General features: G+C 44.4%; 1 protein-coding gene across 1 annotated transcript in view; it reads right to left on the bottom strand.

Moving 5' to 3' along the window:
- Positions 1-17,272, bottom strand: part of MORC3 (MORC family CW-type zinc finger 3) — a 57,363-nt gene extending 40,091 nt beyond the window's left edge. The window contains exons 1-5 of the mRNA XM_017883966.1: positions 16,870-17,272; positions 4,360-4,432; positions 2,636-2,768; positions 1,689-1,903; positions 411-558 (exon numbers count right to left, since the gene is read on the bottom strand). Coding sequence (XP_017739455.1) covers positions 411-558; positions 1,689-1,903; positions 2,636-2,768; positions 4,360-4,432; positions 16,870-16,908 — 608 coding nt within the window. The 5' untranslated portion in view covers positions 16,909-17,272. The remainder of the gene's footprint in view (positions 1-410; positions 559-1,688; positions 1,904-2,635; positions 2,769-4,359; positions 4,433-16,869) is intronic.
- Positions 17,273-17,481: the final 209 nt, after the last annotated feature.

Here is a 17,481-nt window from a genome sequence, read left to right as displayed (position 1 = left end):
CAGGAGTTCTAGATCAGCCTGGCCAACATGGAGAAACCCCGTCTCAACTAAAATACAAAATTAGCCAGATGTGGTAGCAGGCGCCTGTAATCCCAGCTGCTTGGGGGGCTGAGGCAGGAAAATCGCTTAAACCTGGGAGGCAGACGTTGCAGTGAGCTGAGATCGCGCCATCGCATTCCAGCCTGGGGGACAAGGGCGAGACTTCATCTCGAAAAAAAAAAAAAAAAAAAAAAAAAAAAATTTTTTTTAACAATATGAAAATATCCTGGGCAAAGACAAATCAGTAACTACACCAAAAAATGAGTACCTTTCCGTGTATTTCTACTGTGTGTAACGAGAGATGAATGTAGGGACACCACCCTGCACAAGCACTGTACTCCCAAACGGTCAACATCTATGTCCATATTTACCTTCTAAGATTCCAAATGATGATCCTTGTCCCCTTCTTGCCCATAATAGCATCAAGTTCTGCCAGTAACTTCTGTTCCGTAGAAAACAGAGAATGTTCCAGAATTGCAGCAAGGCTGGCTTTTGATTCTGCTAAATTAATCATCTGTCGTATATCGTAAGTTAAAGACTCAGATTGCCAACATATTTTTCATAATTACAATATGAAAACCAACTCTGTAAACTTAAATAACAGAAAAACTATTTATACATAATTTTCCAAGGTTTTTTTTTTTTTTTTTTGAGATAGGGTCTCACTATTGCTCAGGCTAGAGTGCAGTAACATGATCAGGGCTAACTGCAGCCTAGCTGGGACCATAGGCACCCACCACCATGACCAAGTAATTTTTAAATTTTTGGTAGAGACAGGGTCTCCCTATGTTGCTTGAGCTGGTCTCTAAATTCTGGATTCAAGCAATCCTTCTGTGTTGGCCTCCCAAAGTGATGGAATTTCAGGCATCAGCCACCAAGCTCAGCCTATTTTCTAAGTTTTACCATGGTGGTTTGATTTCAAACAAACATCAAGAAGAATAAAAAACGAGGCCGGGCGCGGTGGCTCAAGCCTGTAATCCCAGCACTTTGGGAGGCCGAGACGGGTGGATCACGAGGTCAGGAGATCGAGACCATCCTGGCTAACACGGTGAAACCCCGTCTCTACTAAAATACAAAAAAACTAGCCAGGCGAAGTGGCGGGCGCCTGTAGTCCCAGCTACTCGGGAGGCTGAGGCAGGAGAAGGGCGTAAACCCGGGAGGCGGAGCTTGCAGTGAGCTGAGATCCGGCCACTGCACTCCAGCCCCGGCGACAGAGTGAGACTCTGCCTCAAAAAAAAAAAAAGAATAAAAAACGAGCAGGTTATTATTCCTAACTAACTTAATACTTTCCAATATTTCAATGTGTTCATACAAAAGGCATTTTCCTAAAGTTATCTTGCCTTTCGTGGTCACTAGTCAAATTTTCAAGCCAGACCATAAAGTCTTACTAGTCTACAATAACCTTGAACTAAACAGAAGAGGTATAGGAAGTTTAACATAAAATATTGAGTATTTCCATAGTAGGAGTCCAACAGAGAAGAGAAAGGAACAAACCCTTAGCCTCAGGTGTATGGTAAATGCAGAGGACAGAGGTAAGAAATGGAATAGGTGTTATTCAAAGGAAATAATTTGGAAGAAGGCAAAAAAATGGAATGTTTCCGAATTATTTCTTCAGTTTCTCCACAGCTTTTGCACAACCAAAAGGATATGGTGCTTGTTGAATGCCACTATTGGAACAACAACATGCTCCGCTTTTATGACTTCCAAGTAGGTCTGAGACAAAAGGCCCACGCTCATGCTTTCTCCATTTTTGGTAAAAACAATTGCGTCTTTACCCAGACGCATAGAACCTGACTTGAAGCCATTCCCATATAATCCAACTGGCACATGACCATTCATGGTGACTTTGTCACTGAAGCCAAAGCTAAGAAGAAAAGAAAGATCTTAAAAAATAAATACCTATAATCAAAATAAATAAATAAATACCTATAATTTTTTTTTTTAATTCATTAATTGTAATACCAAGTAAAAAGCCTGGGTTCAAATGCTGGCCTCACCCTTCCTAGCTGTATAATCTTGGGCAGATTACTTTTTTGTTGTTGTTGTTGATTTTTTATGTATTGGGCAGATTACTTTTAATGTATCTTGACGTGTTTTCCCAGCTCTGAAATGAAGGAAACCAAATCTACGTAACAGGGGAGAGAAAGGATCACAAGTACTAACATGGAAACTCATTACTGGCACACCCTGACTAAACAGCTGAGTATAACCCATGCTCCTGGGACCATGAGATTTCACCCCATGAATCTCTTCCTCTAAAAGTTACTCCCAACAATGTGGTAAGTTTTATTATAAATACTTGTTAAACCTAATTTACACTAAAGTTATCAGTAATTGATATAAATATACTACAACTCTAAAGGAATGGTGGACTTTTAGGGAGTTGGAGGTAGGGTGGAGTAGGTGATGAGAATGGTGAGGACTGACTAATCATCTACCAGGAGTAGAAAATCATGGGAAGACTCTTAGAGAACAGCTCACACTGTACATACAGCATTTCATTTCAAAAAACAAAAACCAAGAATAGTCAGTATGGCATGGGAAACCCTTTAGGCAAAAGCAACAATTTTAAGAAGCGTGGCACATTTTTACCTACCTTAGCATTTTATGTAATTTATCAGAAGTCATACCATTCCCATTGTCAGTGAATGTCAAGCATATATGGTCATTTATTACTGTTTTGTCAATCCATATTTGTTTAGCGTTCACGTCAGGATCGTAAGCATTATCTGGGAAACACAAGTTTGAAGAAATTCTGATTTTCCACTTTAAAAAAGAGCAATTAGTTCAGAACAATCCTATAAGAAGCAATAGAAGACTATGTTTTAAGACAACTTTAAAAGCTGCAATTTTTAGCAACTCCTAAGATTTAAGAACATGAAAATAAACTGCATCCTGGTATATATTAATTGACTATTACAGAATTAACACCTTCCATGTTGAAGAGACAGCAAAGACTGGTACCCAGCACACCAAAAAAGTACAAAGGAAGAAAAACCACTACACTGCAGAGATGATTAAAAGACGGACTAAGGCTGTGTGCGGTGGCTTACGCCTATAATCCGAGCACTTTCGGAGGCTGAGGCGGGTAGATCACCTGAAGGTAGTTCGAGACCAGCCTGGCCAGCATGGTGAAACCCCATCTCTACTAAATATACAAAAATCCGCCAGGCATGGTGGCGCGTGCCTGTAGTCCCAGCTAATACAGAGGCTGAGACAGGAGAATTGCTCGAGCCTGGGAGGCAGAGGTTGCAATGAGCAGAGATCATGCCACTGCACTCTAGCCTGGGCAACACAGCAAGACTCTGTCTCAAATAAAAAAAAAAAACAACAACAACAACAACAAAAACGGATGACCATGGTGGCTCACGCCTGTAACCCCAGCACTCTAGGAAGCTGAGGTGGGCGGATCACCTGAGGTCAGGAGTTTGAGACCAGCCTGGCCGACAGGGTGAAATCCCATCTGTATTAAAAAAAAAAAAAAAAAAATTAGCCAGGCATGGTAGCTGGCGTCTGTAATCCCAGCTACTCGGGACGCTGAGGCAGGAGAATTTTTTGAACCCAAGAGGCGAGGTTGCAGTGAGCTGAGATAGCGCCATTGCACTCCAACCTAGGCGACAAGAGTGAAATTCCGTCTCAAAAAAGGAAAAAGAAAAAAAAAGGGGGTGACTAACCTGGCTATCATAGGGGAAAGAGATCTGACTGTCAATGGAAGGTACACAATAATCGATGAATAAATGAGAAGGCAGCAACATTTTCTGCTAAGCTACATACAAGGATGGCAGATTCACTTTCTACTATTTCTTTAAATTGTGGCACTTTTCAGTTTCACCAAGTTAAATCAAGTTTCTGGCGGCTTTTACATTATTTCTTTATACCTCTCCATTTAACATCCTTGTTTAACATACTCATTTCTCTCAGGATAGGTGTACAAAGAAATATATTAAAAAATGAAAACTAGGGCTGGGCGCAGTGGCTCATGCCTGTAATCCCAGCACTTTGGGAGGAGGAGGTGGGTGGATCACCTGAGGTCAGGAGTTTGAGACCAGTCTGGCCAACAGGGTGAAACCCTGTCTCTACTAAAAATACAAAATTAGCCGGGAGTGATGGTGGGCGTCTGTAGTCCCAGCTACTCGGGAGTCTGAGGGATAAGTGCTTGAACTCAGGAGGCAGAGGAGGTTCCAGTGAGCCGAGATTGCGGCACTGCACTCCAGCCTGGGCGACACAGCGAGACTCCGTCTCAAAAAAAAAAAAAAAAAAAAAAAAAAAAAAACTACAATTGTAAGCAACAAATGGTATACGAAATGTCAAACCACATACCTATTAATTCAGCAACTGCACTGAACGGCCAGGTGTGACTAGTAGAATTTGTATGTAAAAACTTCGGGCAAAGCTGAAACAAACAAAAGGTTCATGTAAATTAATTCAGGTCTTACTTTTGAAAATAAAAACCAGTATTTTATCCCCATGTTAAACAACATTGAGACCAAACAAAAGTGACTAAACTGCTTGATCCAGAAGACATCTGGAAGATACAATCTAGAATATTCGATTCTTAGGAGATAACATTGGGAACCAACTAAATAGCTTACTCACCAAGACTTGGTTCACAACACTGCCCTCTTTAAGTCTACAATGTCATAATTGTCCAATCCCAAATAGGGACCTACCTTGCCAAGACCTAGCTTAAAATGATCCAGCCAAGGCCCTAAAATCCTATAAACACCATTTCCTAATTTCTCTATTTTGAGACACAACTAAGACTTTGTCAAGGAGGCATTTTCTCCTACGTGTATCAGGCCTAATAAACTTAACTTGGCTTGATCAGTAAGCTTTTCTGGCACTGTGACTTGATTATTTACTCCAAGTTCATTATAGCTGAACTTGTAGCAGTGGAGTAGTATACAACTACAAACTCTTCAAAGAATTCAAATAAGAGTTCCAATTGTTGGCCGGGCGCGGTGGCTCACACCTGTAATCCCAGCACTTTGGGAGGCTGAGGTGGGCGGATCACGAGGTCAGGAAATCGAGATCATCCCGGCTAACACGGTGAAACCCGTCTCTACTAAAAATACAAAAAGAAATTAGCCAGGCTTGGTGGCAGGCGCCTATAATCCCAGTTACTCAGGAGGCTGAGGCAGGAGAATGGCGTGAACCCAAGAGGCGGAGCTTGCAGTGAGCTGAGATCGCGCCACTGCATTCCAGCCTGGGTGACAGAGCGAGACTCCGTCTCATAAAAAAAAAAAGAGTTCCAATTGTTAAACTTGGCCCGAGAATGCCTCCATATTCCAGTCAGTACGTAAGGAATTACAACCTAACAGTATGAAAACTAACTGAATGCCTAACAGGAGAATTTGTACTCCAGTAACAAACAGCCGAATCTCAGTCCATTGCAGAAGCCCGTCTTCAGACAATCACAGGTCACCAGATGATTTAAATAAGGCAAAATGCCAAGCTCCAACCAATTAAACTATTTCTGTACTTTACTTTTGTTTTGTCCATAAATATTGCCTGATCACGTTGCAAGTCAGAGTGCTTAGAACCTGTTCTGGTTCTGAAGCCTGTCCTATTTTTTTCTGAGACAGAATTGTGCTCTGTCACTCAGGCTGTAGTGCAGTGGCACAATCTCGGCTGACTGCAACGTCCGCCTCCTGGGTTCAAGTGATTCTCCTGCCTCAGATTCCTGAGTAGCTGGGATTACAGATGTGCACAACCACACATGGCTAATTCTCTGTATTTTTAGTAGAGATGGGGTTTCGCCATGTTGACCAGGCTGGTCTCGAACTCCTGGCCTCAAGTGATTCACCCACTTTGGTCTCCCAAAGTGCTAGGATTACAGGTGTAAGCCACCGCACCCAGCCTCTTATTTTTTTAGAGACAGAGTCAGTCTCTGCTGCCCAGGCTGCAGTGCAGTAGTGCAATCATAGCTCACTGCAGCCTTGAACTTCTGAGTTCAAGTGATTCTCCTCCCTCAGCCTCCCGAGTAGCTGGGACCACAGGCATGCACCTCTATGCCTGGCTAACTTTACACTATTTTATAGAGACAGGAGTCTCACTATGTTGTCCGGGCTGGTCTCCAACTCCTGGCCTCAAGTGATCCTCCCACATCAGCCTCCCAAAGTCCTGGGATTCCAGGAGTGGGCCACTATGCCCAATATTGAATCATTCTTAGCTCAACAAAACTTTAACTTGTCTAAGGTTTTTCGTTTGAACACAATGCAACAAATTGGCATTGCGTCTTAATTCCCAAAGCTTTTATGTCTGATTTTACTCACAATTCATTACGGAAGAATATGCCAGTCAACCTCATGCTATTGGGAATTCTCTAAATTCCTGAATAGTGGTATGTACAAGTGTATAAAAACACACATGTCGTTTTGTTTTTTTTTTTTTTTTTTTTTGAGACAGAGTCTCACTGTCGCCCAGGCTGGAGTGCAGCGTTGTGATCTAGGCTCACTGCAAGCTCCGTCACCCAGGTTTACTTACACCATTCTCCTGCCTCAGCCTCCTGAGCTGAGGACTACAGGCGCCCGCCACCACGCCCGGCTAATTCTTGTATTTTCAGTAGAGATGGGGTTTCACCGTGTTAGCCAGGATGATCTCGATCTCCTGACCACGTGATCCGCCCGCCTCGGCCTCCCAAAGTGCTGGGATTACAGGCGTGAGCCACTGTACCCCGGCCAAAAACACACAAGTAGTTTTAAAAGGCAGAGCCTTAAAATTTTCAGTATCCAGAGAATTTTCAAGCAATTTTTTTGTTCATTCTGAACAGATTCTCTCCTAATTAGGGGGAAAAAGGTGGAAAGCACTTTGCAGTGTGAAGAGCCCTAAAAATATGATTAGACTGTAGATCAAGCCAACCACATCTGTAGTTCTCAGGTGCTGCCACAAGGTGTCAGAAAGGTCTACTTTTCCTCTGTCCACACTTCTGGACGATTCCCAAACCTTCATTTACCATTAAGTTGAAGCACACAAGTGAGAAATGGTATCCTGAAGAAGACTGTTCAAACTAGTATATATGCAATTCAGACTTTCTCTGGCAGACATCATAAAATACAGCATACATCCATGAAATATGGAGTATAGGTAACTCAGACTTTCTAAAGCACACATCACAAACAGTTCTTAATGAAACTAAATTTCCAGCTCTTCATCTTGCACAAGAAGTCTTTTCTCAAAACTGAGGCATCAGGAAAACCTTTCTGTCTCACCTCCTCCCCTGTACAAATATCATTCTACCATTGATAAAAGAATGATACACTCCTCCCCCAATCTACATCTTAACCATGGGGCACGGCCCTGGGGTGTAAAACCTCTGGCTACTGTCGATGAAAAAGAGTCAAACTTTGTAAAATATTTGAAGACATTTATTCTGAGCCAAATATGAGTGACCATGGCCCATGACACAGCCCTCAGGTGGTCCTGAGAACATGTGCCCAAGGTGGTCGGGGTACAGCCTGGTTTTACATATTTCAGGGTGGTATGAGATATCAATGAAACACGTTTAAGATGTATATTGGTTTGGTTCAGAAAGGCGAGACAAGTCAAAGTGGGGACTTCCAGGCTCTAGGTAAATTTAAACATTTTCTGGTTGATGATTGGTTAAGTTTGTCTAAGCACCTGGGATCAACAGACAGGAAATGTTTGGGTTAAGACAAAGGATTGTGGAGACCAAAGTTTCACTATGCAGAGGAAGCTCTTAGCTAGCAGGCTTAAGACAGAAGAGGCTGTAAAATGTTTTCTTATGAGACTGAAAAGGGTGCCCGACTCTTAGTTGACTATCTCCTGGGTCTGGAAAGAAAAAAAAAAAGGAATGGCCAGGTGCAGTGGCTCAGGACGGGTCTGGTGGCTCACACCTGTAATCCCAGCACTTTGGGAGGCCGAGGCTGGTGGATCACCTGAGGTCAGCAGTTCAAGACCAGCCTAACCAACACGATGAAACCCCACCTTTACTAAAAATACAAAATTAGCCGGGCCTGGTGGCTCATGCCTGTAATCTCACCTACTTGGGAGACTGAGGCAGGAGAATTGCTTGAATCCAGAAGGCGGAGGTTACAGTGAGCTGAGATTGGGTCACTGCACTCCAGCCTGGGCAACAAGAGCGAAACTACGTCTCAAAAACAACAAAAAAAGAAAGAAAAAGAAAAAAAAGGGAAAAGGGGATTCTCTACACAATTTACATTTTTTTCACAAGAAAAAAGAGACAACAAGAGACAAACTTTGTAGGGCAACTTCAAGATATGACAAGGAAATCTATTTAGAATTACTTTGACTTCTTTCCTTGTTATATGATGTTACACCAGAGAGTAATGAAGCAGGTCTGACCCCAACTTTCTGTCATGGCCTGAACTAGTCTTTCAGATTAAATGTTTAGAGTGCTCTGGCTGAGAAGGAAGTCCACTCAGATGGCTGGAAGAGCCTTAGAATTTTATTTTTGGTTTATACTACTAAACAAGAAGAAAATTATTAGTCAACTACCATAAACCCTTAGAGCTTCCTGTAATTCTGACACACCAACCATAAATTGGGTGTTCATATGATTCTCTCTTTATGTTTGACAATGTGCTATAATGCTCACAAAACTCAAAAAAACACTGATTCATTGTAAAGCAAGCCTGTCCAGCCCTCAGCCCGCGCGGTGCACGTGGCCCAGGACAGCTTTGAATGCAGCCCAACACAAACTTGTAAACTTTCTTTTTTTTTTTTTGAGATGGAGTTTCGCGCTCCATTGCCCAGGCTGGAGTGCAATGGCACGATCTCGGCTCACTGCAAACCTCTGCCTCCTGGGTTCAAGCGATTCTCCTGCCACAGCTTCCCAAGTAGCTGGGATTACAGACACCTGCCACCACGCCCGGCTATTTTTTTGTATTTTTGGTACAGACGGGATTTCACCATGCTGGCCGGGCTGGCCTCAAACGCCCAACCTCAGGCGATCCGCCCACCTCGACCTCCCAAAGTGCTAGGATTACAGGCATGAGCCACCGTGCCCAGCCTGTAAACTTTCTTAAAACATTATGAAGTTTCTTTCGTGATTTTTTTTTTCTTTTGTAGCTCATCAGCTATCATTACAATGTTTTTTTTTTAAACCTCATCAGCTATTGTTAGTGTATTTTATGTGTGTGGCCCAAGACAATTCTTCTTCCAATGTGGCCCAGGGAAGCTAAAAGTTACAATGTAAAGGATATTACAGTCTGGGCCCAGTGGCTCATGCCTGTAATCCCAGCACTTTGGGAGGCTGAGGCAAGTACGAGACCAGCCTTGTCAACATGGTGAAACCCTGTCTCTATTAAAAATACAAAAAATTGGCCAGGCGCGGTGGCTCATGCCTGTCATCCCATCACTTTGGGAGACCGAGGTGAGTAGATCACCTAAAGTCAGGAGTTCGAGACCAGGCTGACCAACATGGCGAAACCTCATCTCTACTAAAAATACAAAAAATAGCCAGGTGTGATGATGCGCACCTTTGTCCCTTTGTCCCAGCTACTGGGGAGGGTGAGGCGGAATAATCACTTGAACCCAGTAGGTGGAGGCTGCAGTGAACTGAGATCGCATCACTGCACTCCAGCCAGGGGGACTCCATCTCCAAAAAAAAAAAAAAAAAAGTCAGCTAATTAGCATAAACTCCGGTGTGCTTAAAAAAAAAAAAAGGGCAGGGGCTTATTATTGTAAATAACAAAAGATGTTCTTCTCATGGTTATCAGGAAATACCAAAGATTTCAGGAACTCCAGTGCCAAGAACCAGGACCAAAAGAAATATACTTTTGATCATATCAACTGTATATAAATGTGAAATTAAAAATACAGGAGGACAGCTGGGTGTAGTGGTGGCTCACACCTATAATCCCAGGACTTTGGGAGGCCGAGGCGGGTGGATCACTTGACATCAGGTGTTCAAGACCAGCCTGGCCAACATGGTGAAACCCCACCTCTACTAAAAATACAAAAATTAGCTAGGCACAGTGGCACACACCTGTAATCCCAGCTACTTGGGAGGCTGAGGCACAAGAATCACTTAAACCCGGGAAGCAGAGGTAGGAGTGAGCTGAGATTGTGCTACTGCACTCCAGCCTGGGCGACAGAGTGAGACTCATCTCAAAAAAAAAAAAAAAAAAAAAATTTAAATTTATACTGTTGTCTTCTGACATATAATAAAATATTAACCTTAAGCAAAGAAGGAAATCCTAATGCACACTACAACATGGATGAACCGTGAAGACATTAATGAAATAAGGCAGTCACAAGTCAAATATTGTATAATTCCACTGATATGACTACAGCAGTCTGCCTTTATCCTCAGACTCAGAGAATCCATTCTAAGACCCTCAGTGGATTCCTAAAACTGCAGATGGTACCAAACCATATATATGCTATGATTTTTTTCCTGTACGTACTTATGATAGAGTTCAAATTATAAATAAGGCACAGTAAGAATTTAACATTGTATTATTTATTTATATAGAGATGGAGTCTTGCTCTGTTGTCCAGGCTGGAGTCCAGTGGCGTGGCTCACTGCAACCTTCGTCTTCAGGTTCAAGCGATTTTCCTGCCTCAGTCTCCTGAGTAGCTGGGACCACAAGTGTGTGCCACTATGCCCAGCTAATTTTTTCGGATTTTTGGTAAAGTTGGGGTTTCACCATTTGTCCAGCCTGATCTCAAACTCCTGATCTCAAGTGATGTGCCCGCCTCAGTCTCCCAAAGCTGGGATTACAGGCATGAGCCACCGAGCCTGGCCAAATTAACAATAATTTATTCTATTTTATTTTTTTGAGAAGTTGTTTCACTCTCGTCATCCAGACTAGAGTGCAATGGCACGATCTCAGCTCACTACAACTTCCACCTCCCGGGTTCAAGCGATTCTCCCGCCTCAGCCTCCCGAGTAGCTGGGATTACAGGTACCCGCCACCATGCCCAGATAATTTTTGTATTTTCTTTTCTTTTTTTTTTTTGAGATGGAGTCTCGCTCTGTCGCCCAGGCTGGAGTGCAGTGGCCGGATCTCAGCTCACTGCAAGCTCTGCCTCCTGGGTTTATGCCATTCTCCTGCCTCAGCCTCCCGAGTAGCTGGGACTACAGGCGCCTGCCACCTTGCCCGGCTAGTTTTTTATATTTTTTAGTAGAGACGGGGTTTCACCGTGTTAGCCAGCATGGTCTCGATCTCCTGACCTCGTGATCCGCCCGTCTCGGCCTCCCAAAGTGCTGGGATTACAGGCTTGAGCCACCACGCCCGGCCAATTTTTGTATTTTCAGTAGAGACAGGGTTTCACCACATTGGCCAGGCTGGTCTCGAACTCCTGACCTCAAGTGATCCCCCTGCCTTGGCCTCCCAAAGTGCTGAGGTGTGCGTCACTGTGCCCAGCCAAATTAACAACAATTTCATAATAAAATAGAATGATACAACGACAGTGAATCTGGTAACTCACAGCTACTAAGTGACTAATAGGTTGGCAGCACAAATCCACAGTGCGGATATAATGGACAAAGGGATGATTCACATGCCAGGCACTACTCAGATGGGGGCACAGTTTAGAATTTATGAACTGTTTCTACAATTTTCCATTTAATACTTTCGGATCATGGTTGACTTTGGGAAACTGAAACTGAAGAAAGCAAAACTGTAGATAAGTGGGGACTACTGTAGTCAAATTCCCAGACAGAAAGTAGAATGGTGTTTGTCAGGTGCTGGAGAAGTGACTATTTAATGGGTACAGGGTTTTAGTTTAGCATCAAGAAGAGCTCTGGAGAGGCTGATCATTACACAACAAGGTGAATGTACTTAGCAGTACTGAACTGAAACTTTAAAACGGTTAGCATGATAAATTGTATGCTACATGTGTTTTATTACAATAATAAACAAATAAACAGCAAGTTAGCAAACTGAACAATGTGATATGACTTTCTTCCTTTCATGCCAATTTCCAAGAGCTAGCAGCCAGGATTATGCCATGGCAGGAGACTACACACAGTAGAATTCCTCCTTGGGAAGCTCATTTCTAAAAGTTCTATTTGGTTCCTTAAAAATTGCGCCTGGCCTTTCTGGATTGCATCTTGTTTTGTTGTTCTCGGTTTTAAAATTACTTTTAAAATTTTCAGTTTTAAAATATACTTATCTTACTGTCCAACAGTTCCCATTTTTTACGGTCTACAGACACCAACATAAAGCACCCCCAACAAAATGACTCCTTCCTATGTGATCACCCAACAGTGAAGCCCACCAAACTAGCTCTATTCTCGTATGAAAATCTTGCAGTCAGTTTTTAGTGTCTCACTTAAAAATGTGAGAAGGCTGCCAGGTGTGGTGGTTCCCGCCTGTAATCCCAGCACTTTGGGAGGCCGAGGCGGGTGGATCACTTGAGGTCAGGAGTTCAAGACCAGCTGGGCCAACACAGTAAAACCCCGTCTCTATTAAAAATACAAAAACTTAGCCAGGCATGGTGGCACATGCCTGTAATCCCAGCTACTTGGGAGGCTGAGGCAGGAGAACTGCTTGAACATGGGAGGCGGAGGCTGCAGTGAGCTGAGATCGTGCCACTGCACTCCAGCCTGGGAAACAAGAGTGAAACTCCGTCTTAAAAAAAAAAAAAAGTGAGAAGGCTGTTTCCAGACATTTGAGAGAGTTTAAAATTAGAAACCAAAAAACAATACACAGTAAAAGAAACATGAAAACAGAGATAATGCAGTGAGCAAAAGAAAACTTCAAATATACTACAGTTAGGCCAGGCACAGTGGCTCATGCCTATAATTCCAGCACTTTGGGAGGCCGAGGCAGGCGGATCACGAGGTCAGGAGATCAAGATCACCCTGGCTAACATGGTGAAACCCCCATCTCTACTAAAAATACAAAAAATTAGCCGGGCATGGTGGCGAGCACCTGTGGTCCCAGCTACTAGGGAGGCTGAGGCAGGAGAATGGCGTGAACCCAGGAGGCGGAGCTTGCAGTGAGACGAGATTGCGTCACTGCACTCCAGCCTGGGGGACAGACGGAGACTCGTCTTAAAAAAATAATAATAATAATAATAATACAGTTAATGTATGTAGCAATAAGAATGAACATTTTGTCCAGGGAGAATTCAAAAGACATTCAAAACTAAGACATTATTTGTAACAATTAAAAGCGTTGTGGCTGGGCGTGGGCTCAGGCTTGTCATCCCAGCACTTTGGGAGATCGGGGTGGGCAGATCACCTGAGGTTAGGAGTTCAAGACCAGCCTGACCAACATGGAGAAACCCCGTCTCTACTAAAAACACAAAATCAGCCGGATGTGGTGGTATATGCCTGCAATCCCAGCTACTTGGGAGGCTGAGGCGGGAGAATCGCTTGGACCCGGTAGGCAGAGGTTGGGTAGGCAGAGGTTGTGATGAGCCTTGCACTTCAGTCTGGACAACAAGAGTGAAACTCCATCTCAAAAACAAACAACAAACAAGAAAAACACTTCGGTAGCACGGCCTCTATTAAACAATCAAGCACATTTTTAAAATTCGGAAAGAATTTCCAATCCAGAATGCAAATCTAGCCAAATTATAATTCAAGAAAGAGCAAGCGTAGCATGAATGTATTTTCCAGAAATGACAAAATTTTTTTTCTTCCCATGAACCCTTCTTTCAGGAAGCTACACCTGTTTCTGGAAATGGTTTTATTGTCAGTGGTGGCTATTCTCCACCACTAACAGTAACAAAAATAGCAAACATTATTGTGCACCTACAGCACGTACAGCCCTTTTATTTATCTATTTGCTCATGTAATTTTTAAAACAACACTTTGAGGTGGGTAAGATTATTATTGCCATCATTCAGATTGGAAACTCTGGCACAAAGAGGTTAAATGACTTGGCCAAGGACACACATCTGGTTATGAGTCAGGATTTGAACCCGAGAGAGTAGGCTTCAGAATGTCAGTCACTAAGCTACATATCAGACAGAAGGATATGTGAGATGGAGGCACATGAAAAGAGGAAGGAAATTTCCAGACAGATGTTAAAGGGAAGTCCCCAAATTACAACTGAGCCGATGACTCCCAACTGACTTCCAAATGACAAAACACTGGGTGTGTCTGAATCCATCTGGAAAAGAGCTCTCAGTTCTCTGGATGTCTGGATGATCAGTACAGAGAAAAACTAAACAAACAAAATATAAATCAATTAACTTCAGGGAAAACATAAGGTTTGTATAGGAAAGAAAATGCAATCATGCTACACTGGTTAGCTCATTTGTAAGAGTAATAACAAACCATATAGTAATTCAACCAAAAAAAGTGATAAAAGCATTGAAGTATGGGAGGTGGTGAAGAGTGTACATCAGCTAAATCCACAGTAGGATTTCTGAAAAAATAAACAACAAAAACCAAAGTATATGCATTTCACTTCACTAGAATTACAGGGTTTTGCAAAAAATTTAAAAACTTTTTGTCACTCTGCATTTCATCCTGGTATCTCTGACCTCCTAAATGACTGTTTAAAATGTGTATACATTGGGCCGGGCACAGTGGCTCAGGCCTGTAATCACAGTGCTTTAGGAGGCCAAGGTGGGAGGATCACCTGAGGTCGGGAATTTGAGACCAGCCTGGCCAACATGGTGAAACCCTATATATACTAAAAATACCAAAATTAGCGGGTGTGGTGGCCCACGTGTGTGAACGCAGCTACTCGGGAGGCTGAGGCAGGAGAAGTGCTTGAATCCAGGAGGTGGAGGCTGCAGTGAACCGAGATAGAGATCGTGTCACTGCACTGCAGCCTGGAGACAGAGTGAAACTCTAGCCCACTCCCCCCCAAAAAGTGTATACACTAAGGGTTCACCCCTTGTGCCTTAAAAATGTAGGACTTTTGACAAATGCATAAGCTCATTAACTTGTATCTCTATTAATGCACGCATTTGAGAACTATAAGCAAATAATGTTTATGGCTATATTCCAATAAAATTTTATGGGAACTGAAATTTGTATTTCGCATTATTTATACCTCACTAAACATTCTTCTTTCTTTCCTCAACCATTTACAAATGTATAAATCACTCTTAGCCTTCAGGCCATATAAAAACAGGTGCTGGGCTGGATTTGGCCCATGAGCTGTATGTAGTTTGCCAACTCCTGACCTAAAGCAAAAGCAAAGAGGCTGCAGATGGGAGATTTCTGTCAGTAAGGTTCCCAACAGCCCATATTACCCACAAAACAAAGAGCCAGCACATGGACAGCAGCTACACCCAGAGGGCCCGCTAACAATGCTGGTGTCTAAACGCTGTTTGACCACTATCTCTGCTTCCTTTCTCCCCTCAATCTTGAAGAGCCAGAGTCTACAAGAGCCCGGGGGCCGGGAAGGGAGAAGAGAATCAAAGAACAGAAACAGTTAGGAAATCAACTCACTGCATTTCTCCCCTACAGGTTTCTGGGCCTGAACAAGACTCAACCTCGAGAGGGGAAGGAGAGAGAAGCGGGGAAAGAAGAGAGGGGGAAAAGGGAGGGAGAGAGAATAGAGATTTTAAACTAGATAAGGCCAGACTTGACAATACCTTAAGCTAATGGGAAAGCGTTAGTCAACCCAGATTCACACAAGTGGGGAATAATTAATGTCTACAGCCAATGGTTAAAAAAAAAAGAAAGAATAAAATTGTCCTCTATTTTCAAACTACCAAAGCCTAGCTCGCTCAATAAGCCAGTTACATAACCAAAGGATGGACCTTTATCTAGAATACGTAAAGAACTCTTACAAATCAATAAAGATCCTCCCAAAAGAAAAATAGAAAATGGGCAAAGGATATTAACAGGCAATTCAAAAAAAAAAAGCCAAAACAAAAAACCACAAAGACTAATACACGCGAAGAGCTCAACCACACAAAACAGTCAAGGAAATGCAAGTAAAAGCAGATATCATTTCACAAAGATCGGACTAGAAAAAATTTAAAGTCCGTCAAAACCAGGTGTTAGAATCTGCCTAAACGAATGAAAGAAGTCGCAGAGCAATGCACCAATTATTCTCTACGTGTTTGTATCCCAAGCAGCGACTACCCATTCGAATGTTAAAATTAGTGACACTAGGGCAGTCATTCTTCGGCAAGAGTCAACAACCTCCAGAAAAGAGGAACATTTCAGCATAACAACAATTGCGCTCACAAGGAAGTAAAGTTTTTTAGGATAATCAGGTGGGGAAGCCACGCCCACATTTCCTGGACGTGAGATTTCAAGTTATCCTGTGTGACCGCTCCCTACGATTTAAGATACAGGAAATGTTCGCAGGGTTTCCAAGAACTCGAAACGCCCCAAAACAGACGCAACGTGGGATAGCGGAGAGTTCGAGCTCGGCGATCTAGGGTCTGGGCCCCAGGGCTTCCACTGCCGAGGAAGCTGCGGGCACTGACAGGTATCAAGCACACTCATCCCGACTCCACTCGCCCGTGGGCAGGCCCGGCGCCCAGTCCCCACCCCCGGGAGGTCGAGGCCGCCGGCGTTTCTGGACGCGGAACCCGCTCCTTTCCCACCACGGCGCCCAGCGGGCAGAAGAGTCAGGGGCCCCGCGGCCCCCGGAGCAGTCCGGTCTCCCGCCGAGGCCTCGCCCGCGGACGACAGCTGCGGGTAGACTAGAAGGGAGCTGGAAGGAGGGGCCGCGACCCTGGCCCTCCCCGAAGCAAAACAGAAACACAATGCAGAGGCGACGGAATGCAGCCCGGCCCACAGCCTAGCCGCTCCGCCGACGGGAGCGAGATGGCCGCCCCTCCCCGGGCCCCGCCGCAGCCCCCGCCGCCTCGCCGGCCCCACAAGCCGCCACCGCCCACTGCCGGCCCACCCTCGCTTGCCCGCCTGCCCGCCCTCCTGGGACACGGCCCGCTCCACCCCTCGCGGCTGCTCACCGCGCTGAGGCGTATCCCGCGGGGTGGCTGCGCCGCCATCTTGAGCTAGCTACAAAGCCAGGACCGGCCTCCGCCGCAACCCGACTGGGCGGCGGCGGAACGACTGTAGAGCCCTTGGGTCCCGCCCACTTCCGGGGAGGGGCGCACGTCTGGCCTCTCCCACCCACTTCCGCCTCCAGGCAATGCCGAATTGGGAGCTTCGGGAAAGAAGGTGAATTGCCTGGCTGGTTAAAGCAGGGTACACTGGGAGCTGAGCTTCCAGCGCGGGGCCCTGCGGGCCTAGGGCGCATGCGCTAGGCGCTGCGGGCCCGTACCCGTCTCCACGCCCAGCTGGACCTCGAGACTCGGGGATCTAGCTTTTGAAGCCTGGCGCGAGGTGCGGTATACCCGAGACAGGTGAACTCGTCACTTGACCTAGTAGGATGTGAATTTTTGCGCTGAAAAAAGCCATACTATATCCTCCAGTGTTCATGTGAAACCTTAACGAAATAAAGACAGAAATTAATGGAGACTGTTTGGATTTGCCCTGAAAATTATCAACCTAACTCATGATTTAAAAAAAAAAAAAAAAAAAAGAGTTCTAGGGCCGGGCGCGGTGGCTCACGCCTGTAA

This window comes from Rhinopithecus bieti, unplaced genomic scaffold (genome assembly GCF_001698545.2).
Source record: "Rhinopithecus bieti isolate Rb0 unplaced genomic scaffold, ASM169854v2 scaffold_13207, whole genome shotgun sequence".
Lineage (NCBI taxonomy): Eukaryota > Metazoa > Chordata > Mammalia > Primates > Cercopithecidae > Rhinopithecus > Rhinopithecus bieti.
The sequence above is the reverse complement of the archived record's forward strand: the minus strand, read 5'-3'. Positions and strand labels throughout refer to the sequence as shown.